This window comes from Oncorhynchus masou, chromosome 24, assembly GCF_036934945.1.
Source record: "Oncorhynchus masou masou isolate Uvic2021 chromosome 24, UVic_Omas_1.1, whole genome shotgun sequence".
Lineage (NCBI taxonomy): Eukaryota > Metazoa > Chordata > Actinopteri > Salmoniformes > Salmonidae > Oncorhynchus > Oncorhynchus masou.
The window spans coordinates 27,590,609-27,616,995 of record NC_088235.1 but is presented as its reverse complement, the minus strand read 5'-3'; the positions used below and the strand labels follow the sequence as shown (position 1 = coordinate 27,616,995).

Here is a 26,387-nt window from a genome sequence, read left to right as displayed (position 1 = left end):
AGAGACAGGGGAATGAGCGTCAGAGATACAGGGGAATGAGAGTCAGAGAGACAAGGGAATGAGAGTCAGAGAGACAGGGGAATGAGCGTCAGAGATACAGGGGGATGAGAGTCAGAGAGACAGAGGAATGAGAGTCAGAGAGACAGGGGAATGAGAGTCAGAGAGACAGGGGAATGAGCGTCAGAGAGACAGGGGGATGAGAGTCAGAGAGAAGACACATAACCCATAATGATATGCACAACATAACATTTATATTAGCACCATTAATCAAATCAGTATGTGGTATTTGACTGCTGTTGTTTTCATGTACCATGTTTTGTCTAATGTATTGGGTTATGCTGGTAGCCCTTTGGGAACCAATGAAGCATAATATTATCCATGTTTGGTAGGTGTACTGTACCACAGGGCCACGTAGGCGCTCTGACATGAGACAGTGGGTTCTTATGGATGCCTGTGTGGACGCCTGCCTGTACATCCCAATCTCATCTCATCCACCCACAGCAGCAGTCCTCATAAGGCCTAGCCCACTGAGTCAGTGAGTAACTTACTTCTGGCCTCTGCTCAGATCTGGAGTGGGTGAACGGCGTCATCCCCCCCCCCACACACACACACACACACACACTCCTCCCCCTCTTCAGCTCCGACAAAGAGGAGCATCCGGTAAACCCCCTATTATAACACTCTGGTACAACCTGACCTCTGCATGTAAAATTACAACAGAACATCTCTCCATCACAGCAACATCCACATCAATCCATGTATTCATCCTAATCTCAATCTCTTTTAGAATTCCTGAAACTCCCCTTATCGACCTCAGACGGCCCCTTAAACAAAATCATAAAAGACTAACCTAACATAGCAGGCTTTAAATAAATGCCTGAAACTAGATCCCCTACGTATTGGTCTGAAACTAGATCCCCTACATACTGGTCTGAAACTAGATCCCCTACGTACTGGTCTGAAACTAGATCCCCTACGTACTGGTCTGAAACTAGATCCCCTACATACTGGTCTGAAACTAGATCCCCTACGTACTGGTCTGAAACTAGATCCCCTACGTACTGGTCTGAAACTAGATCCCCTACGTACTGGTCTGAAACTAGATCCCCTTCGTACTGGTCTGAAACTAGATCCCCTACGTACTGGTCTGAAACTAGATCCCCTACGTACTGGTCTGAAACTAGATCCCCTACGTACTGGTCTGAAACTAGATCCCCTACGTACTGGTCTGAAACTAGATCCCCTACGTACTGGTCTGAAACTAGATCCCCTACGTACTGGTCTGAAACTAGATCCCCTACATACTGGTCTGAAACTAGATCCCCTACGTACTGGTCTGAAACTAGATCCCCTACGTACTGGTCTGAAACTAGATCCCCTACGTACTGGTCTGAAACTAGATCCCCTACGTACTGGTCTGAAACTAGATCCCCTACGTACTGGTCTGAAACTAGATCCCCTACGTACTGGTCTGAAACTAGATCCCCTACGTACTGGTCTGAAACTAGATCCCCTACGTACTGGTCTGAAACTAGATCCCCTACGTACTGGTCTGAAACTAGATCCCCTACGTACTGGTCTGAAACTAGATCCCCTACGTACTGGTCTGAAACTAGATCCCCTACGTACTGGTCTGAAACTAGATCCCCTACGTACTGGTCTGAAACTAGATCCCCTACGTACTGGTCTGAAACTAGATCCCCTACGTACTGGTCTGAAACTAGATCCCCTACGTACTGGTCTGAAACTAGATCCCCTACGTACTGGTCTGAAACTAGATCCCCTACGTACTGGTCTGAAACTAGATCCCCTACATACTGGTCTGAAACTAGATCCCCTATATACTGGTCTGAAACTAGAGGAGGTGGAGGAGGAGTTAAGATGGAGTGTTGCCTTGTTAACGTCCAAAAGAAGAAGTCGCGTCATAGGCTCTCTTCCCATTTCCTCCAGGACAATACAGTGCTATACAACACAGTACATAGAGAAGTGTAACGCAATGCGTCATCACTTACCTGGGATGACAGAGTCGATGCAGACAGGGGCATGGCCTCTCAGGGTGAACCCAAAACTCTTCTTCCCTCTGTAAACCCTCACTGTCCTGGGGGGAGCATGGAGGCTGAGGAAACATTACAAAGTCTTTATTAGTTTCTGACAGATATTTGTATAAATTGTTGTAGTAGTAGAAGATATGGTTGTAACAATGTAGTTGTAATATTTAGGAACTACATCACTACCACTGTTGTGTAATGATGTTTAATCAATGGGCTGTCAACAGCTTTCAACTGTATTTATGAAGTACCACTGGACATTTTGAATAGCGTTCTCAACAGTAACTAGCAATCAATTCATATTATTATTCCCACATCATCTGTGTCTTATGTAACGTGAATGCAACCAAATATAAAACAATAAAAGAAAGAACCATCAACGACTGGGATGGAGATATCACAGTTGCCATGGAAACTACTCAAGGCAACATGGTAAGATATAAACAGAGGTCCATAAAGCAGAACAAGAAGCAGAGAGGAGACCGGTAAAATTCATTATTTGATCATCTTTATGCTTGTTATGTGATATGGGGACAGATGAGAAAAATTCTAATGGGGTTTTAGAGTAATAATAATAATAATAATAATAATAATGGTAATAAGAGGCACAGAGTAAGAGGGTAGGCTCAGCACTGCAAAGCACTGGATATAAGAGTTAGAAAAGGTGAAGAAAACAGATATTTAACCTCTCTCCCCATCTAGCATTAGTACTTCTATACATCAATACCATAACCCAATAAACAGCACAGAAGAGGAGCTGAATACTGAAAACGTGATGTGGATGATCCAATGCACAATCAATTAAATAACCTATCATCACTTGAGAATTCAATATTGAATATTACTTTTCCATACTGACTTGAAACCTTATACCTCGAAAGGCAGTTTACCATAAACAATAGTGTATCAATTAGTTCCACTTGATAGAGCCTGGCAGCAGGTTAGTGAGAGATCTCGACTGTACAAGCAGGTTCCTGTCTGTCCTACATGTGATGGAGGCTATGCTAATCAGAGGCACAGCTAATCTCCTATCTAATACCATGGGCTGTCTCTTACTGTTACTGTATATGAGCTGTCAAGGTGATTACACAGGACATATCCTAATGAGCAGCATTTTGGAATAACACTGGCCATGGGCAGCGAGAAGGATTAGGAAGGGCTGTTGGTAAAACATTGGGTGGAGTCTACCATAAAGTCTATCTGTAAAACTGGCATGGAGTGGTGTGACAACGTTAACCCTACATCCAACCTGGTCTAATTAAAAAAAATAAAAATAAAATGTAATTGAACCTTTATTTAACTAGGCAATTCAGTTAAGAACAAATTCTTATTTACAATGACGGCCTAGGAACAGTGGATTAACTGCCTTGTTCAGGGGCAGAACGACAGATTTTTACCTTGTCATAGCATTTTATATTATTCTGTATGTAAATCCAAGACACTCAATTTAGTATGATATGTTAAGTTTCGTATGGTATGTATTAATTTAATCATCCATTTCATATGACATGCTATGAATTACAATTCATATTATATGTTACGAATTTGCAAAACATACTATATGTCACATAGGTTAGGGTTAGGGGTTAGGGTTAAGGTTAGTGTTAAGTTTAGGTGTTAGGTTAAAGGGTTAAGGTTAGGGGAAGGGTTCGCTAAAAGGGTTAAGGTTAGGGTTAGAGTTAGGGGAAGTGTTAGCTAAAAGGGTTAGCTAACATGCTAAGTAGTTGCAAAGTACCTAAAAAGTATTGTGTTATACATCAACTCATCCACCCTGGCCAACCACCGTACTTTTGTTTTTTGCTTGTCTTATGTAACAATACCAAACGTAACATATCATACTAATTTGAGTGTCAAAGATTTACATTTACTATGTTACGTCTAGTCAATGAGACCAGGCTGCTATACAGCAGATAAACTGAGCTACTGTATGGCTTAGAGCTGAGCATACTGTATGTATTTGTATTTATTATGGATCCCCATTAGCAATTCTTCCTGGGGTCCGGCAAAATTAAGGCAGTTATACAATTTTAAAAACATTACAAGACATGCATAACAGATTTCACAACACAGTAAGTATGTGCCCTCAGTTCCCTACTCCACTACCGCATATCTACAACACAAAATCTATGTGTACGTGTGTGTATAGTGTGTATGTTATCATGTGTGTGTATGCATGTGTCTGTGTCTATGTTTGTGTTGCTTCACAGTCTATGCTGTTCCATAAGGTGTATTTCTATCTGTTTCTTAAATCAAATTTTACTGCTTGCATCACCTGATGTGGAATTGAGTTACATATAGTCATTGCTCTATGTAGTACTGTGAAGAGACCTCTGGTGGCATGTCTTGTGGAGTATGCATGGGTGTCTGAGGTGTGTGCTAGTCGTTTAAACAGACAGCTCATGCTTTCAACATATAAATACCTCTCACAAATGCAAGTAGTGATGAAGTCAATCCCTCCTCCACTTTGAACCAGGAGAGATTGACATGCATATTATTAATGTTATCTCTCTTTGTACATCCAAGAGTCAGCCGTGGTGCCCTGTTCTGAGCCAATTGCAATTTTCCTAAATCCCTCTTTGTGGGACCTGACCACAAAACTGAACAGTAGTCCAGGTGCAACAAAACAAGAGCCAGTAGGACCTGCCTTGTTGATAGTACTGTTAAGAAGGTAGAGTAGTGTTTTATTATGGACAGACTGCTCCCTATCTTAGCTACTGTTGTACCAATAGGACCATGACAGTTTACCATCCAGGGTTACTCCAAGCAGTTTAATCACCTCAACTTGCTCAATTTCCACATTATTTATTACAAGATTAAGTTGAGGTTTAGGGTTTAGTGAATGATTTGTCCCAAATACAATACTTGTAGTTTTAGAAATATTTAGGACTAACTAATACCTTGCCACCCATTCTGAAACGAACTGCAGCTCTTTGTTAAGTGTTTCAGTCATTTCAGTCTGTAGTAGCTGATGTGTATAGTGTTGAGTCATCCGCATTCATAGACACACTGGCTTTACTCAAAGCATGTCATTAGTAAAGATAGAAAAAAGTATGGGGCCTAGACAGCTGCCCTGGGAAATTCCTGATTCTACCTCGATTATGTTGGAGAGGCTTCTATTAAAGAACACCCTCTTTGTTCTGTTAGACAGGTCACTCTTTATCCACAATATAGCAGGGGATGTAAAGCAATAACACACACACTACCGGTCAAAAGTTTTAGAACACCTACAATTTAATTTTTTTTTTTTAACTACGCAAGTCAGTTAAGAACAAATTCTTATTTACAATGACGGCCTACCCCTGCATAAACCTGGACGACGCTGGGCCAGTTGTGCGATCATGGCCAAATGTGATCCAATCATGGCCAGATGTGATACAGCCTGGATTTGAACCAGGTTACTGTAGTGACACCTCTTGCACTGAGATGCAGTGCCTTAGACTGCTGTGCCACTCGGGAGCCCCATTCAAGGGTTTTTGTTTATTTTTACTATTTTCTACATTGTAGAATAATAGTGAAGACATCAAAACTATGAAATAACATATGGACTCATGTTGTAACCAAAAAAGTGTTGAACAAATCAACATTTATTTTATATTTGAGATTCTTCAAATAGCCACCCTTTGCCTTGATGACAGCTTTGCACACTCTTGGCATTCTCTCAACCAGCTTAATCTGGAATGCTTTTCCAACAGTCTTGAAGGAGTTCCCACATACGCTGAGCACTTGTTGGCTGCTTTTCCTTCACTCTGCGGTCTGACTCATCCCAAACCATCTCAATTTGGTTGAGGTCGGGTGATTGTGGAGGCCAGGTCATCTGATGCAGCACTCCCATCACTCTGCTTATTGGTAAAATAGCCCTTACACAGCCTGGAGGTGTGTTGGGTCATTGTCCTGTTGTAAAACAAATGATAGTCCCACTAAGCCCAAACCAGATGGGGTGGCGTATCGCTGCAGAATGCTAGGTAAGTGTGCCTTGAATTCTAAATAAATCACTGACAGTGTCATCACCAAAGCACCCCTACACCATAACACCTCCACCTCCATGCTTTACGGTGGGAAATACACATGCAGAGGTCATCCGTTCAACCACACCACGTCTCACAAAGGCACAGTGATGAAACAAAAAATCTCCAATTTGGACTCCAGACCAAAGGTGTAATGATGTGCTCTGAGAGTCGGGAAGCAAGTTCAGGGAGTGAGTGTTTCAATAAATAAACGCAACATAATACAAAGAGACACGAACAACGCACAGACATGAAACTGAAAAAGAAACAATAACGCCTGGGGAAGGAAACAAAGGCAGTGACATTCAGGGAAGTGATGGAGTCCAGGTGAGTCTGATGATGCGCAGGTGCACGTAACAATGGGGGCAGGTGTGTGCCATAATGAGCAGCCTGGTGACCTAGAAGCCAGAGAGGGAGAACACGTGACAAAAGGACACATTTCCACCGGTATAATGTCCATTGCTCATTTTTCTTTTTTGCTCATAAAGTCTCCTCTGAACAGTTGATGTAGAGATGTGTCTGTTACTTGAACTTTGTGAAGCATTGATTTGCGCTTACATTTCTGAGGCTGGTGACTACAATGAACTTATGCTCTGCAGCAGAGGTAACTCTGCGTCTCCCTTTCCTGTGGCGGTCCTCATGAGAGCCAGTTTCATCATAGCGCTTGATGGTTTTTGTGACTGCACTTGAAGAAACTTTCAAAGTTCTTGAAATGTTCCATATTGACTGACCTTCATGTCTTAAAGTAATGATGGACTGTCATTTTACTTTGCTTATTTGAGCTGTTCTTGCCATAATATGGACTTGGTCTTTTACCAAATAGGGCTATCTTCTGTATACCCCCCTACCTTGTCACAACACAACTGTTTGGCTCAACGCATTAAGAAGGAAAGAAATTCCACAAATTAACTTTTAAGAAAGCACACCTGTTAATTGAAATGCATTTCAGGTGACTACCTCATGAAGCTGGTTGAGAGAATGCTAAGAGTGTACAAAGCTGTCATCAAGGCAAAGGGTGGCTACTTTGAAGAATCTCAAATATTTTTATTTTTTTAACACTTTTTTGGTAACTACATGATTCCATACGTGTTATTTCATACTTTTGACGTCTTCACTATTATTCTACAATGTATAAAATTGTAAAAATAAAGAAAAACCCTTGAATGAGTAGGTGTGCTAAAACCTTTGACCGGTAGTGTATGTTTTTCCAGCCGCAGACTATGATCAATAATGGCAAAAGTCTAACAAAACAGCCCCCACTATCTTTTTATTATCAATTTCTCTCAGCCAATAATCAATCATTTGTGTATGTGCTGTGCTTGTTGAATGTCCTTCCCTATAAGCATGCTTAAAGTTTGTTGTACATGTTTTTACTGTAAAATAGCATTGTATCTGGTCAAACACCATTTTTCCAATACCTTACTAGGGGTTGTTAACATGCTGATTGTGTTATGTACTTGAGTGAAGACCCAAAAGCGGTTTTAACAGAAACAGAGTTCTTTTAATGGAAAAACAGGAATGGCATAGATCCTCTTCCGACGTTGTCAATGGCACAATAGAATACCCGCAGAGAGGGTGACAAATGAAACATAAAGTCCCTCTGATGAATAGCTGGGTAGCGGCGACAGGCTGCAGGTTGCTCTGGGTCGGTGCGGGTCACAGAGGAACGGTGGTAGCTGATCACACGTAGCATATGATGAACTGGACACGGTGCAAACAAAAGATAGTTAGTAGAGTGCAGGATGCACCTGCCAGGCAGACTCCGACAGGATAGGACTAGGTGGAAGCAAACGAGACGATAGCTTGCTTCTGGCATGAGAAACACAAACGAGAATCTGACACCGAAAGTAGCAGGAACAGAGAGAGAAATAGAGACCTAATCAGAGGGAAAAAAGGGAACAGGTGGGGAAAGGGTGAATGAGCTAGTTAGGGGAGATGAGGAACAGCTGGAGAAGGAGAGAAAGAGAAGGTAACCTAATAAGACCAGCAGAGAGAGACAGAGTGAAGAGAAAGGACAGGAACAGACATAATAAGACATGACAGTACCCCCCCCCCCCACTCACCGAGCGCCTCCTGGCGCACTCGAGGAGGAAACCTGGGGCCAACGGAGGAAATCATCGATCAGCGAACGGTCCAGCACGTCCCGAGAGGGAACCCAACTCCTCTCCTCAGGACCGTACCCCTCCCAATCCACTAGGTACTGATGACCACGGCCCCGAGGACGCATGTCCAAAATCTTACGAACCCTGTAGATAGGTGCGCCTCGACAAGGATGGGGGGGAGGGACGAGCGGGGGCGCGAAGAACGGGCTTAACACAGGAGACATGGAAGACCGGGTGAACGCGACGAAGATAGCGCGGAGAAGAAGTCGCACTGCGACAGGATTAATGACTTGAGAAATACGGAACGGACCAATGAACCGCGGGGTCAACTTGCGAGAAGCTGTCTTAAGGGGAAGGTTCTGAGTGGAGAGCCATACTCTCTGACCGCAACAATATCTAGGACTCTTGGTCCTACGCTTATTAGCGGCCCTCACAGTCTGCGCCCTATTACGGCAAAGTGCCGACCTGACCCCTTCCAGGTGCGCTCGCAACGCTGGACAAAAGCCTGAGCGGAGGGGACGCAGGACTCGGCGAGCTGAGATGAAAACAGCGGAGGCTGGTACCCGAGGCTACTCTGAAAAGGAGATAGACCGGTAGCAGACGAAGGAAGCGAGTTGTGGGCGTACTCTGCCCAGGGGAGCTGTTCTGACCAAGACGCAGGGTTACGAAAAGAAAGACTGCGTAAGATGCGACCAACAGTCTGATTGGCCCGTTCGGCTTGACCGTTAGACTGGGGATGAAAGCCGGACGAGAGACTGACGGAAGCCCCAATCAAACGGCAAAACTCCCTCCAAAATTGAGACGTGAACTGCGGGCCTCTGTCCGAAACGACGTCTGACGGAAGGCCATGAATTCGGAAAACATTCTCGATAATGATCTGAGCCGTCTCCTTAGCAGAAGGGAGCTTAGCGAGAGGAATGAAATGAGCCGCCTTAGAGAATCTATCGACAACCGTAAGAATAACTGTCTTCCCCGCTGATGAAGGCAGTCCGGTGATAAAATCTAAAGCGATGTGAGACCACGGTCGAGAGGGAATGGGAAGCGGTCTGAGACGGCCGGCAGGAGGAGAGTTCCCAGATTTAGTCTGCGCGCAGACCGAACAAGCAGCGACAAATCGACGCGCGTCACGTTCCCGAGTGGGCCACCAGAAACGCTGGCGAATGGAAGCGAGCGTACCCGAACGCCGGGGTGGCCGGCTAACTTGGCAGAGTGGGCCCACTGAAGAACGGCCGGACGAGTAGGAACGGGAACGAACAGAAGGTTCCTAGGACAAGCTCGCGGCGACGGAGTGTGAGCGAGTGCTTGCTTTACCTGCCTCTCAATTCCCCAGACAGTCAACCCGACAACACGCCCCTCAGGGAGAATCCCCTCGGGGTCGGTGGAGACCTCAGAAGAACTGAAGAGACGAGATAAAGCATCAGGCTTGGTGTTTTTTGAGCCCGGACGATAAGAAATAACAAACTCGAAACGAGCGAAAAACAGAGCCCAACGAGCCTGACGCGCATTAAGACGTTTGGCTGAACGGATGTACTCAAGGTTCCTATGGTCAGTCCAAACGACAAAAGGAACGGTCGCCCCCTCCAACCACTGTCGCCATTCGCCTAGGGCTAAGCGGATGGCGAGCAGTTCGCGATTACCAACATCATAATTACGTTCTGACGGCGATAAGCGATGAGAGAAAACGCGCAAGGATGGACCTTGCCGTCAGAGAGGGAGCGCTGAGAAAGAATGGCTCCCACGCCCACCTCTGACGCGTCAACCTCAACAACAAACTGTCTAGAGATGTCAGGTGTAACAAGAATAGGTGCGGATGTAAAACGATTCTTGAGAAGATCAAAAGCTCCCTGGGCGGAAACGGACCACTTAAAGCACGTCTTAACAGAAGTAAGGGCTGTGAGGGGAGCTGCCACCTGACCGAAATTACGGATGAAACGACGATAGAAATTCGCGAAGCCAAGAAAGCGCTGCAGCTCGACGCGTGACTTAGGAACGGGCCAATCAATGACAGCCTGGACCTTAGCGGGATCCATCTTAATGCCCTCAGCGGAAATAACGGAACCGAGAAAGGGACAGAGGAGGCATGAAAAGTGCACTTCTCAGCCTTCACATAAAGACAGTTCTCCAAAAGGCGCTGGAGGACGCGTCGCACGTGCTGAACATGAATCGGGAGAGACGGTGAAAAAATCAGGATATCGTCCATGTAAACGAAAACAAAAATGTTCAGCATGTCTCTCAGGACGTCGTTAACTAGTGCCTGAAAGACAGCTGGAGCGTTAACGAGGCCGAAAGGAAGAACCCGGTATTCAAAGTGCCCTAACGGAGTGTTAAACGCCGTCTTCCACTCGTCCCCCTCCCTGATGCGCACGAGATGGTAGGCGTTACGAAGGTCCTATTTGGTGAAAAACCTGGCTCCCTGCAGGATCTCGAAGGCTGAAGACATAAGAGGAAGCGGATAACGATTCTTAACTGTTATGTCATTCAGCCCTCGATAATCCACGCATGGGCGCAGGGACCCGTCCTTCTTCTGAACAAAAAAAAACCCCGCTCCGGTGGGAGAGGAGGAGGAGACTATGGTACCGGCGTCGAGCGATACAGACAAATAATCCTCGAGAGCCTTACGTTCGGGAGCCGACAGAGAGTATAATCTACCCCGGGGGGGAGTAGTTCCCGGAAGGAGATCAATACTACAGTCATACGACCGGTGTGGAAGGAGAGAAGTGGAACGACTGAACACCGTGCGCAGATCGTGATACTCCTCCGGCACCCCTGTCAAATCACCAGGCTCCTCCTGTGAAGAAGAGACAGAGGAAACAGGAGGGATAGCAGACATTAAACAGGTCACATGACAAGAAACATTCCAGGATAGGATAGTATTACTAGACCAATTAATAGAAGGGTTATGGCGCACTAGCCAGGGATGACCCAAAACAACAGGTGTAAAAGGTGAACGAAAAATTAAAAAAGAAATGGTTTCGCTATGATTACCAGAGACAGTGAGGGTTAAAGGCAGCGTCTCACGCTGAATCTTGGGGAGAGAACTACCATCTAAAGCGAACAAGGCCGTGGGATCCCTTAACTGTCTGAGAGGAATGTCATGTTCCCGAGCCCAGGTCTCGTCCATAAAACAGCCCTCCGCCCCAGAGTCTATCAAGGCACTGCAGGAAGCAGATGAACCGGTCCAGCGGAGATGGACCGGAAAGGTAGTGCAGGATCTTGAAGGAGAGACCTGAGTAGTTGCGCTCACCAGTAGCCCTCCTCTTACTGATGAGCTCTGGCTTTTACTGGGCATGAGGTGACAAAATGACCAGCGGAGCCGCAGTAGAGACAGAGGCGGTTGGTGATTCTCCGTTCCTTCTCCTTGGCCGAGATGCGGATACCCCCCAGCTGCATAGGCTCAGCATCCGAGCCGGCGGAGGAGGGTGGCAGTGATGCGGCAGGTGGCAGTGATGCGGAGAGGGGGGCAACGGAGAACGCGAACTCCTTTCCACGAGCTCGGCGACGAAGATCAAACCGTCGCTCTATGCGAATAGCGAGAGCTATTAAGGAGTCCAGACTGGAAGGAACCTCCCGGGAGAGAATCTCATCCTTAACCTCGGCGAGGAGACCCACCAGAAAACTAGCGAGCAAAGCCGGCTCGTTCCAGTCACTAGAGGCAGCGAGAGTGCGAAACTCAATAGAATAATCCGTTATGGATCGATCCCCCTGACATAGGGAAGACAGGGCCCTGGAAGCCTCCTCCCCAAAAACAGAACGGTCAAAAACCCGTATCATCTCCTCCTTAAAGTCCTGATACTGGTTAATACACTCAGCCCTCGCCTCCCAGATTGCCGTGCCCCACTCACGCGCCCGTCCGGTAAGGAGAGAAATGACGTAGGCGATGCGGGCTGTGCTCCTGGAGTAAGTGTTGGGCTGGAGAGAGAACACCACATCACACTGAGTGAGGAATGAGCGGCACTCAGTGGGCTCCCCAGAGTAACACGGCGGGTTATTGATCCTGGGCTCCGGAGACTCGGAAACCCTGGAAGTGGGCGGTGGATCGAGGTGGAGTTGGTGAACCTGTCTTGTGAGGTCGGAGACTTGGACGGCCAGGGTCTCAACGGCATGTCGAGCAGCAGACAATTCCTCCTCGTGTCTGCCTAGCATCGCTCCCTGGATCTCGACGGCGGAGTGAAAAGGGTCCGGAGCCGCTGGGTCCATTCTTGGTCAGATTCTTCTGTTATGTACTTGAGTGAAGACCCAAAAGCGGTTTTAACAGAAACAGAGTTCTTTTAATGGAAAAACAGGAATGGCATAGATCCTCTTCCGACGTTGTCAATGGCACATTAGAATACCCGCAGAGAGGGTGACAAATGAAACATAAAGTCCCTCTGATGAATAGCTGGGTAGCGGCGACAGGCTGCAGGTCGCTCTGGGTCGGTGCGGGTCACAGAGGAACGGTGGTAGCTGATCACACGTAGCATATGATGAACTGGACACGGTGCAAACAAAAGATAGTTAGTAGAGTGCAGGATGCACCTGCCAGGCAGACTCCGACAGGATAGGACTAGGTGGAAGCAAACGAGACGATAGCTTGCTTCTGGCATGAGAAACACAAACGAGAATCTGACACCGAAAGTAGCAGGAACAGAGAGAGAAATAGAGACCTAATCAGAGGGAAAAAAGGGAACAGGTGGGGAAAGGGTGAATGAGCTAGTTAGGGGAGATGAGGAACAGCTGGAGAAGGAGAGAAAGAGAAGGTAACCTAATAAGACCAGCAGAGAGAGACAGAGTGAAGAGAAAGGACAGGAACAGACATAATAAGACATGACAGATTGGTTGGCTATTTGAGCCAGTAAAGGGGGCTTTACTATTCTTAGGTAGCGGAATGACTTTTGCCCACCCCCAGGCCTGAGGGCACACACTTTCTAGTAGGCTTAAATCGAAGATATGGCAAATAGGAGTGGCAATATCTTCCACTATTATCCTCAGTAATTTTCCATTCAAGTTGTCCGACCCCAGTGGCTTGACATTGTTGACAGACAACAACAATTCTTTCACCTCTTCCACACTCACTTTACAGAACTCTGAATTACAATGCTTGTCTTTCATAATTTGGTCAGATATACTTGGATGTGTAGTGTCAGCGTTTGTTTCTGGCATGTCATGCCTAAGTTTGCTAATCTTGCCAATGAAAAAATAGTAGTTGGCAATATCAGTCGGTTTTGTGATGAATGAGCCATCTGATTCAATGAATGATTAAGCTGAGTTAGCCTATTTTCCCAAAATGTAATTTAAGGTTAGGCAGATGAACCTGTAGCCATATTACTTCAACAGTATTTAACATGAGAAGCTTTACAGGAATGTGGTTCTGAATATTGACATTTCTGTCATTTCGGTAGATGTTATAACCATGTATTGCTATCGCTGTATCATCAAAGGTATTATCTAAGTGAGTTTCAGAGATAGTCAGAATATGAATGTCATATGTTACTAGCAAGTTATTAATGTCATGAACCTTGTTTCTTAAACAACATGTGTTAACGTGGGTTATGTTGAACACTTTTCTGGGATGCTTGCTTGTTTTCATTGCTTTACTGGGAAGCTTAGCCAAAGTAGATATTCTCATGTTATTTATGTTAGTGCAGGGTGAGCTGCACACAGTGGACTTCCTACTAGGGCACACTGCCTCAGGAATAACAGCATGAATCTGGTTCATAGGTACATGATTGCTGCATACAATGGCTGCAGGATCAGCAGAGGCATTCAGGGAAGTTACAGGAACATAAATTAGGTCATTACGTTGTGTCTACCAACGCCCCTGGTATAATGTATATTTGCTAAAGCCTGGAACCCAAATGATTTGGGTGGATCCCATCCTCCTTATAAAATATGTTTTGTTTCCAAAAGTTATTACATTTACATATTTACATTTAAGTCATTTAGCAGACGCTCTTATCCAGAGCGACTTACAAATTGGTGAATTCACCTTCTGACATCCAGTGGAACAGCCACTTTACAATAGTGCATCTAAATCATTTAAGGGGGGGGGGGGTGAGAAGGATTACTTATCCTATCCTAGGTATTCCTTGAAGAGGTGGGGTTTCAGGTGTCTCCGGAAGGTGGTGATTGACTCTGCTGTCCTGGCGTCGTGAGGAGTATATCAAAACTGGCAAAAAAAGTTACACCCATTGAGCTGCAATAATCATGTAGCCAGTTGTGAAGATAAAGAATACTGCTAAAGCGTTCACTGCCACGATTCAGAGAGGGCACAGGGCCAGATTGGATGTGTCTTTAATTAGTGTCTAGCAAAGAGTCAATCAGCTCTTTAAAATCCAGTTTCAACTGTTCAGAGCTGCCCTTCATAATGTCATTAAAAGCCACATGGACTACGATAGAATTGATTTCCATGTCCTGATAGAGCACATTCAAGAGCAGCTTAGTAATGTAACTTCTTCAATCTCAGGAATAGGACATTGTTTTTGCACCAGGAACAGTCACAATTCTTACCATGGAGCTGCCTAAAATCACGGCTGGTGAGCAGGACAAGGAAATCCGCCCCCTCCTTCGCTTCACAAGATTCGGGGAACCCTTTGAGGACAGGCGAGAGGCAGGATAACTTCAGCACGTAACTCCCGGCACCTGGTGCAGGCCTACGCAGATGGAGAATCCCCACTAGATCCAGAGCAGAGATGGAAGGTTGCCGACATCGAATTCAAAATCGTAGGGGAAGGAGTAGGACACAGGAACCCCCAGCGACGAAGGTGCAGGAAGATCAGGCTCCAGGATGGTGAAACTATTCACTGTTTTTATCCGCACCGGGCCTCTCGTTGGGAGTGTAGACTGCTTTGTGGGAGGCCACTGCCTTTAGCTTCCACGGCTTGTGACATGCGACCATCTTTGATTGCCATACTCCTCTTGCTGTGCTCCTTCGACTCCTCTATCATATGGGGGAGGAGAGGTAGGAGATGGCTCCCCTGGCGAATGAATTCTGTGCAACCCCAGCCAGTCAGATAACAATGAACAACAAGAAGGACATGCATCCAATAAGTGCGAACGCCGTCCAGCCACTGGCGGAGAAAAGGTAAACATTTCACGACTTGCGCGATCAAGGAAGCCACCTTAAGCCTATAATCCTTGGCAAGCAAACAATAGCCGTATTGGAACTCTGAGTGATCCAGTTTGCCCTAAAACAAAGCGTAGTAGATACAGCTCCTACAGCGCTGGAACTCTGAGTGATCCAGTTTGCCCTGAAACAAAGTGTAGTAGATACAGCTCCTACAGCGCTGAAACCATTAATTTACTTCTCCAGGCAAGAGGGCTACTCTGGAAAACTCATCTGGGACTAACTTTGTTAGCTTGATGACTAGCCGCTTAGCTAGGTTAGCGGATCTGTCAAGCAAGAAAGAGCGGTCCTAGCTGTTAAAACCTCATTGTGGAATTAATGCAAAGATTGGTATTTATATTTAACAAAAATAACCAACCAAGTGTTTCCAGCATGGCTACTGTATGTCTTAGAGCTGAGCCTACTGTATGTCTTAGAGCTGAGCCTACTGTATGTCTTAGAGCTGAGCCTACTGTATGTCTTAGAGCTGAGCCTACTGTATGTCTTAGAGCTGAGCCTTCTGTATGTCTTAGAGCTGAGCCTACTGTATGTCTTAGAGCTGAGCCTACTGTATGTCTTAGAGCTGAGCCTACTGTATGTCTTAGAGCTGAGCCTACTGTATGTCTTAGAGCTGAGCCTACTGTATGTCTTAGAGCTGAGCCTACTGTATGTCTTAGAGCTGAGCCTACTGTATGTCTTAGAGCTGAGCCTACTGTATGTCTTAGAGCTGAGCCTACTGTATGTCTTAGAGCTGAGCCTACTGTATGTCTTAGAGCTGAGCCTACTGTGTCTTAGGCCAATTGACATAATTTGAGTCAATTGGAGGTGTACCTGTGGATGTATTTCAAGGCCTACCTTCAAACCGTGCCTACCTCCGTGCCTGTTTGCTTGACATCATGGGAAAATCAAAGGAAATTATCCAAGACTTCAGAAAAATATTGTAGACCTCCACAAGTCTGGTTCATCCTTGGTAGCAATTTTCAAACGCCTGAAGGTACCACATTCATCTGTACAAACAATAGTACGCAAGTATAATCACCATGGGACCACACAGCTGTCATACCGCTCAGGAAGGATACGCATTCTGTCTCCTAGAGATGAGCGTACTTTGGTGCGAAAAGTGCAAATCAATCACAGAACAACAGCAAAGGACCTTGTGAAGATGCTGGAGGAAACAGGTAAAAAAGTGTCTATATCCACAGTAAAACGAGTCCTATATTGACATAACCTGAAAGGCTGCTCAGCAAGGAAGATGCCACTACTCCAAAACTACTCCGAAGCCACTGCTAAAAAAGCCAGACTACGGTTTGCAACTGCACATGGGGACAGAGATCATATTTTTTGAGGAAATGTCCTCTTGTCTGATGAAACAAAAATAAAACTGTTTGGCCATAATGACCATCATTATGTTTGGAGGAAAAAGAGGGGAGCTTGCAAGCCGAAGAACATCATCCCAACCGTGAAGCACGGGGGTGGCAGCATCATGTTGTGTGGGTGCTTTGCTGCAGGAGGGACTGGTGCACTTCACAAAATAGATGGCATCATGATGATAGACAATTATGCAGATATATTGAAGCAACATCAAGACATCAGTCAGGAAGTTAAAGCCTGGTCACAAATGGGCCTTCCAAATGGACAATGACACCATGCATACTTCCACAGTTGTGTATACATATATATATATATATTCATTCAGTGATTCATTCAGTATCTCCAGCTCCAACCACACAAACAGAATCTCCTAAATCTTCTCTCTCTTAGCTGAGTGGGAGTCATAGCTAACTATAACATACAGTATACTAACCTCTGATTGGCTTCTGATTGATGCCCAGGTTTGCCCAACGTCGACTTCCTGTACCCGCTCTCTCCTCTCTCCTGTCCCCCTCCGTCCTCCCCAGGATCCCGAGGTACTGAGCTGGCCCGTTTGGAGCCGTGGTGGCGGTCGGGGTGGTCCTCGCTGCGGCTACGTCTCAGACGGCCCTGCCGGCCCGGCTCGCTGATGCTCTTACTGCGACAGATCTTCTGGATCAGGCTCTGGGACACGGCCTCGTCGAACCGCTGTCGGTGCTTCTTGGGGATGAAGATCCTGGTGAACATGGTGAGAGAGGGACCAGCATGTGAGACGAAGGGAAAGTAGGGGGAAAGGTGGAGGGGTGGAGAGGTCCCTCTGGATCTAAGGGAGGGTACCACCAGGTAGACTTTATCAGTCACCCCCCAACAGTCTGTGTCACCTCTGCCCAGAACAAGAGGTAAGAGAGGAATCAGAGAAAAACTAGGATGGTGTTGATCTACGGAGATCCCCGGGAACCAGAAGATGTTACTAGAAACCTTAGAGAACAACCTCAGCAGTCTGCATCAACTCTGGTGCCAAACACCGCACCACTCATACCAAAGCCCTGATCTGACATTCAGAGGAAAAAGTCCGAGCTGGAACTGAGAATCAGGTATCCAGGATGGAGAAGAAAATCCATGCAGCTGAATACAAATCACTGTTGACTTGGTGAAGTAGATTCATCATAAAAATATACTTAGAAATCCATAGATTGACAAAAACTAAACAAACATACTTCTTAAAAGTCTTTATCTTTCCATTTAGCCACTGTAGTCCATGGATACAGAGGAGGAGAGGCGAGATGGATAGAGAGAGAGATTTCTATAGAGCCAGTCAGTGAGGCAGCCCTCTGTGCAGTGGCGTCATTTGCTACAGTGTGGATTCTCACTGCTGCAGCATGAGATACCAATACAGCAACAGCAAAGGTGTGGGAGTAAGCAATATATAACTCTACCACCTCTCTCTCCCTCTCCTTCTCCCACTCTCTCTATCATCCCTCCCTCCCTCCGTCCGTCCGTCCGTCTGTCTGTCTGTCTGTCACGAGGTGAAGGACTATCATCTTCTCATCGTGTAGACAACAACACTGATAAAAGCCATCATGTCTGGTCCGTTTGTCTTTAGTAGCATAACCAAGAGAATAGTCGTGTCATGTTCATCCTAGAACTGATGATGTGCTAATTGAAGATGTAAAACATAGGGCTCATCACAACCACACTGAGATGGAAAAGCAACAGCTGACGTTGAACACAAACTCATTCAGTGATCAGGAACAGCCAAGAGGGCAGCACAGCACATCACACACCACCCACACACACACACACACACACCACACACACACACCACCCACACACACACACGTACAAACACACAGAGACACGCACACACACACACACAGAAGACAGCTGACAGCTGGTTAAAACAGGAATGTGTGTGAACAATGTCGCCTCATTACAGATGGGATTGTTAATGTAAATTCAAACAAATTAACATTGCATCAATACAGATGGATTGCTAATGGAAATTCAAACAAATTAACATTGCATCAATACAGATGGATTGTTAATGTAAATTCAAACAAATTAACATTGCATCAATACAGATGGATTGCTAATGGAAATTCAAACAAATGTACATTGCATCAATACAGATGGTTGCTAATGGAAATTCAAACAAATTAAAATCGCATCAATACAGATACTTTTGTTAATGGTATTCAAACAAATTAACATTGCATCAATACAGATGGATTGCTAATGGAAATTCAAACAAATTAACATTGCATCAATACAGATGGATTGTTAATGTAAATTCAAACAAATTAACATTGCATCAATACAGATGGATTGCTAATGGAAATTCAAACAAATGTACATTGCATCAATACAGATGGTTGCTAATGGAAATTCAAACAAATTAAAATCGCATCAATACAGATACTTTTGTTAATGAGAATTCAAACAAATTAACATCGCATCAATACAGATAAAATTGTTAATGAGAATTCAAACAAATTAACATCGCATCAATACAGATTAAATTGTTAATGAGAATTCAAACAAATTAACATCGCATCAATACAGATTAAATTGTTAATGAGAATTCAAACACATTAACATCGCATCAATACAGATTAAATTGTTAATGAGAATTCAAACAAATTAACATCGCATCAATACAGATTAAATTGTTAATGAGAATTCAAACACATTAACATCGCATCAATACAGATTAAATTGTTAATGAGAATTCAAACAAATTAACATCGCATCAATACAGATAAAATTGTTAATTAAAATTCAAACAAATTAACATTGAATCAATACAGATGGATTGTTAATGTAAATTTAAACAAATTAACATTGAATCAGTAAAGATATATTGTTAATGGGAATTCAAGCAAATTAACATAATCCAACACAGATCATGTGAGTACATATAAATATAATTAATTAATATGATCAAAAGATTGAATATAATGATAATAATAATTATGACTGAAATCAGATTGAGCTGATAAACACAGAGAAAATGAATCATGCTGGTCATTCAATGTGTCATCCCTGGCCCTTCAGTGTGTCATCCCTGGCCCTTCAGTGTGTCACCCCTGGCTCTTCAGTGTGTCACCCCTGGCCCTGGTATTGTTGACCCCTCTGAGTATCTCCTAGCTTTTGTTCCCATGATTAGATGAATCAGATGATGAGTGGCCAGACATAATTTATAATGAAGTGGAGAATTACGGGAACCAAACTAACTGGCCACGTAATTATAATATGACATAAACAGAACAGAACAGAACACACAGAGAGAGAGGGAGAGAGAGAGAGAGAGAGAGAGAGAGAGAGAGAGAGAGAGAAATTCACCCAGCTGGAGATAAGGCAGGTGGAGCTGGAACAGCAGGTGATTACATTTCAGTCAGCACAGACCCAGACAACAGCCCAACACAACAACAGCCCCTTAACCAGACCAGGAGAGCTGGAGGTGGACAGAGACATATCTGCACTTTGGACAGTGGTGAGGCAAATACAACAGGAGAAAGAGGAGCAGAACAGAGCACTAGAGGAGAGTATCAGGCTGCTGGTGGAGGAGAGGTTGAGGGGGATGGAGGAGAGGGTGAGGGGGATGGAGGAGAGGTTGAGGGGGACGGCGTGTGACAGAGAGCAACCCACTAGAGAGGTGGCCACCCCCACAGAGAAGCCAGCAGAACAGCCCAGCTCAGCACCCAACAAAAGTCTCGACACCACAGCAGAACAGTCCACACCAGACCCTGACCATAGAGTCAACATCACAGCAGAACAGGCAAATGAAGAACCCCAAGCCCAGCGGCTCTCACCCCCTCTGAGCACCCTCCTTGTCAGCCACCCTGATAGCCCTTCTGACACCCCCCCACACCCACTGAGGACAAACACAAGACACAGATTGTACTACTTATGGACTCAAATGGGAAATATATAGAAGAAAAAAAACTTTTTCCCAAACACAGTGTGTCTAAACTCTGGTGTCCAAACACCCAGAGCGCCCTAGACCTTCTGTCTGAGGCCAAACTAGGCTCACCCAGCCACATAATAATACACACAGGCACAAACGACCTGAGGGCACAGCAGGAAAGAGTGGCCACAGCACTGAAGGGAGTGATTGAAAAGGCTTCTTCTACTTTCCCCAACGCACAAGTGGTTATCTCCACCCTGCTACCACAAAAAGACTTCCACCCTGCCACAATACAGCGGGTAAACGCAAGTATTTCCCGTGACTGTGCCTCAAAACCAAACGTTTTCCTGGCCCACCACTCCACACTGGACTTGAACAGCCTCTATGACCAGGTCCACCTCTACAAGGCAGCAGTGCCCATCTTTGCCCGAACTCTAAAGGACATCGCTCTCAAACGTATCCCCAACACTTCACACAGGAGAAACAGATCAATAGACACCCCACCCAGACCAGCGAGACACCCTCCCAGACCTGCAGGACCCCCCCTGGACCTACACATAGAGGACCCACGCCAAGAGGAATTACATCCAGACCACCGCACACCCAGACACATCCACACCCCTACCCCAACCAATCAACACCCCCCACGTCAACCATGCCCACACCCCATTTAGGCCCCCTCAGATAAGACCTATGCCACTCCTGCCCACCCCATGCACCCCACCCCCGCAAAGAAGGCCTCAACATGGAAGCCACACATACACCCAGGTAGTGAGCGGGCAAACAGTCCCAACCCCCACTCTCACACTCGCCCAAGCCAATGACACGTACCAGATGCTCAGCAGGCTCTGCTCACACTTACTGGCCTGAGGCCAAACCACATGACCAACAACATTGGACACTTTATGGAACAAAAAGCCTTTACTATTTCATCCTGGAATATCCAAGGCCTGAGGTCATCTGCCTTTGGCCTGAAGTGCAGAAACCCGGACTTCACCAAAGAAATCGGTAATACAGACATTGTCATCCTGCAAGAAACCTGGTATAGAGGAGACAGACCCACTGGATGCCCTCTAGGCTACAGAGAGCTGGTAGTCCCATCCACCAAACTACCAGGTGTGAAACAGGGAAGGGACTCAGGGGGTATGCTAATTTGGTATAGAGCAGACCTAACTCACTCTATTAAATTAATCAAAACAGGAACATTCTACATTTGGCTAGAAATTCAAAAGGAAATTATCCTAAGAGAGAAAAATGTCCTCCTGTGTGCTACCTATATCCCCCCACTAGAATCCCCATATTTTAATGAAGACAGCTTCTCCATCCTGGAGGGGGAAATCAATCATTTCCAGGCCCAGGGACATGTACTAGTCTGTGGCGACCTTAATGGCAGAACCGGACAAGAACCTGACACCCTCAGCACACAGGGGGACAAACACCTGCCTGGAGGTGACAGCATTCCCTCCCCCGTATGCCCCCCTAGGCACAACTATGACAACATAACCAACAAAAACGGGTCACAACTCCTGCAGATCTGTCGCACGCTGGGTATGTACAAAGTCAATGGTAGGCTTCGAGGGGACTCCTATGGTAGGTACACCTATAGCTCATCTCTTGGCAGTAGTACTGTAGACCACTTTATCACTGACCTCAACCCAGAGTCTCTCAGAGCGTTCACAGTCAGCCCACAGACACCCCTATCAGACCACAGCAAAATCACAGTCTACCTAAACAGAGCAATACTCAATCATGAGGCATCAAAGCCAAAGGAACTGAGTAACATTAAGAAATGCTATAGATGGAAGGAATGCAGTTTGGAAACCTACCAAAAAACAATTAGGCAACAACAAATTCAATCCCCTTTAGACAATTTCCTGGGTAAAACGTTCCACTGTAATAGTGAAGGTGTAAACTTGTCAGTAGAAAATCTTAACAGTATATTTGACCTCTCAGCTTCCCTATCAAATCTAAAAATCTCAGATAGAAAACCGAAGAAAATTAACAACAATGACAAATGGTTTGATGAAGAATGCAAAAATCTAAGAAAGAAATTGAGAAACCTGTCCAACCAAAAACATAGAGACCCGGAAAACCTGAGTCTACGCCTTCACTATGGTGAATCACTAAAACAATACAGAAATACACTACGGAAAAGAAGGAACAGCATGTCAGAAATCAGCTCAATGTAATTGAAGAATCCATAGACTCTAACCACTTCTGGGAAAATTGGAAAACACTAAACAAACAACAACACGAAGAATTATCTATCCAAAATGGAGATGTATGGGTAAACCACTTCTCCAATCTTTTTGGCTCTATAACAAAGAATAAAGAGCAAAAACATACACATGATCAAATACAGATCTTAGAATCAACTATTAAAGACTACCAGAACCCACTGGATTCTCCAATTACATTGAATGAGTTACAGGACAAAATAAAAACCCTCCAACCCAAAAAGGCCTGTGGTGTTGATGGTATCCTCAATGAAATGATCAAATATACAGACAACAAATTCCAATTGGCTATACTAAAACTCTTTAACATCATCCTTAGCTCTGGCATCTTCCCCAATATTTGGAACCAAGGACTGATCACCCCAATCCACAAAAATGGAGACAAATTTGACCCCAATAACTACCGTGGAATATGCGTCAACAGTAACCTTGGGAAAATCCTCTGCATTATCATTAACAGCAGACTCGTACACTTCCTCAATGAAAACAATGTACTGAGCAAATGTCAAATTGGCTTTTTACCAAATTACCGTACAACAGACCATGTATTCACCCTGCACACCCTAATTGACAACCAAACAAACCAAAACAAAGGCAAAGTCTTCTCATGCTTTGTTGATTTCAAAAAAGCCTTCAACTCAATTTGGCATGAGGGTCTGCTATACAAACTGATGGAAAGTGGTGTTGGGGGTAAAACATACGACATCATAAAATCCATGTACACAAACAACAAGTGTGCGGTTAAAATGGGTAAAAAACACACAAATTTCTTCACACAGGGTCGTGGGGTTAGACAGGGATGCAGCTTAAGCCCCACCCTCTTCAACATATATATCAACGAACTGGCGCGGGCACTAGAAAAGTCTGCAGCACCCGGCCTCACACTACTAGAATCTGAAGTCAAATGTCTGCTGTTTGCTGATGATCTGGTGCTTCTGTCACCAACCAAGGAGGGCCTACAGCAGCACCTAGATCTTATGCACAGATTCTGTCAGACCTGGGCCCTGACAGTAAATCTCAGTAAGACCAAAATAATGGTGTACCAAAAAAGGTCCAGTCACCAGGACCACAAATACAAATTCCATCTAGACACTGTTGTCCTAGAGCACACAAAAAACTATACATACCTTGGCCTAAACATCAGCGCCACAGGTAACTTCCACAAAGCTGTGAACGATCTGAGAGACAAGGCAAGAAGGGCATTCTATGCCATCAAAAGGAACATAAATTTCAACATACCAATTAGGATTTGGCTAAAAATACTTGAATCGGTCATAGAGCCCATTGCCCTTTATGGTTGTGAGGTCTGGGGTCCGCTCACCAACCAAGACTTCACAAAATGGGACAAACACCAAATTGAGACTCTGCACGCAGAATTTTGCAAAAATATCCTCCGTGTACAACGTAGAACACCAAATAACGCATGCAGAGCAGAATTAGGCCGATACCCACTAATTATCAAAATCCAGAAAAGAGCTGTTAAATTCTATAACCACCTAAAAGGAAGCGATTCCCAAACCTTCCACAACAAAGCCATCACCTACAGAGAGATGAACCTGGAGAAGAGTCCCCTAAGCAAGCTGGTCCTGGGGCTCTGTTCACAAACACACCCTACAGAGCCCCATGACAGCAGCACAATTAGACCCAACCAAATCATGAGAAAACAAAAAGATAATTACTTGACACATTGGAAAGAATTAACAAAAAAACAGAGCAAACTAGAATGCTATTTGGCCCTACACAGAGGGTACACAGCGGCAGAATACCTGACCACTGTGACTGACCCAAAATTAAGGAAAGCTTTGACTATGTACAGACTCAGCGAGCATAGCCTTGCTATTGAGAAAGGCTGCCGTAGGCAGACATGGCTCTCAAGAGAAGACAGGCTATGTGCTCACTGCCCACAAAATGAGGTGGAAACTGAGCTGCACTTCCTAACCTCCTACCCAATGTATGACCATATTAGAGAGACATATTTCCCTCAGATTACACAGATCCACAAAGAATTCGAAAACAAATCCAATTTTGAAAAACTCCCATATCTACTGGGTGAAATTCCACAGTGTGCCATCAGAGCAGCAAGATTTGTGACCTGTTGCCACGAGAAAAGGGCAACCAGTGAAGAACACGCACCATTGTAAATACAACCCATATCTATGCTTATTTATTTTATCTTGTGTCCTTTACCATTTGTACATTGTAAAAACACTATATATATATATAATATGACATTTGTAATGTCTTTATTGTTTTGAAACTTCTGTATGTGTGATGTCTACTGTTAATTTTTATTGTTTATTTCACTTTATATATTATCTACCTTACTTGCTTTGGCAATGTTAACATATGTTACCCATGCCAATAAAGCCCCTTGAATTGAATTGAAAGAGAGAGAGAGAGAGAGAGAGAGAGAGAGAGGGAGAGGGAGAGAGAGAGAGAGAGAGAGAGAGAGAGTGAAACACATATAAAAAAACGAACTAGCTAATTATGCAGATAAAAACAAGCTGGGCAGCTAAATCAAGCAAATAGGACACAGAGAAGCTCTTCAGAGACAATAAGGATTCTAGCCACCACAGGGGAATGCTCTGCTAATTAACCATGATTATTCCACAGTGCTACTGAGTTATCCAGACACATGGAGATATATTTAGAACTCTTGCTGGTCTATGGAAATTTATTTGTGGACACTTATCTGAACTGTGGTTCATTATTGTTGCGCTGTACTTAGGCAGCATCATTTAGCTTGGTATCTCACCAAACCACACAGTTGCTCTCTCTCTACTAACTTTCTACGTTTCTAGCCATACCATCTGCCATCCTTGTGCCATTCAGCGATATTTCTGATAAAACCTCATCCACTACAACAGAATTTCACTGTGACATGCAAGGTTCTCTTTCCAAACAACCGCCTTATCATAAAAGTTGTGGAAACTGTCTTACCTTTGGAACTAATTGAGATTTCAACTAATATGACCTCATTTGCAGCAGAGTAGAGTGGTGCTCTATAATAATCTAAGACGGTGGAGGGATCTCTCCAAAGGGAGGAATGACGAGCAAAAATATAACTGGAAGACCTCAATTTCTTTATATTCCAGATGTGAGAGACTGTCACCATTTCTTGCTTTGCTTTGACACATGCCTGCCTGACTCTGCCTGACTGCCTGACTCTGTCTGACTGCCTGACTATGTCTGACTGCCTGACTCTGTCTGACTGCCTGACTGCCTGACTCTGTCTGACTGCCTGACTCTGTCTGACTGCCTGACTCTGCCTGACTGCCTGACTGCCTGACTCTGCCTGACTGCCTGACTCTGCCTGACTCTGTCTGACTGCCTGATTCTGCCTGACTCTCTGACTCTGCCTGACTGCCTGACTGCCTGACTCTGCCTGACTGCCTGACTGCCTGATTCTGCCTGACTCTGCCTGACTCTGTCTGACTGCCTGATTCTGCCTGACTCTCTGACTCTGCCTGAATGCCTGACTGCCTGACTCTGCCTGACTGCCTGACTCTGCCTGACTCTGCCTGACTGCCTGATTCTGCCTTACTCTGCCTGACTGCCTGACTCTGCCTGACTGCCTGACTCTGCCTGACTCTGCCTGACTGCCTGATTCTGCCTTACTCTGCCTGACTGCCTGACTCTGCCTGACTTCCTGATTCTG

General features: G+C 45.0%; 1 protein-coding gene across 1 annotated transcript in view; it reads right to left on the bottom strand.

Moving 5' to 3' along the window:
- LOC135511975 (delphilin-like) overlaps positions 1 to 26,387 on the bottom strand; it is a 70,127-nt gene that overhangs the window by 21,670 nt on the left and 22,070 nt on the right. Inside the window, 2 exon segments of the mRNA XM_064933521.1 lie at positions 2,013 to 2,116; positions 17,040 to 17,321. Coding sequence (XP_064789593.1) covers positions 2,013 to 2,116; positions 17,040 to 17,321 — 386 coding nt within the window.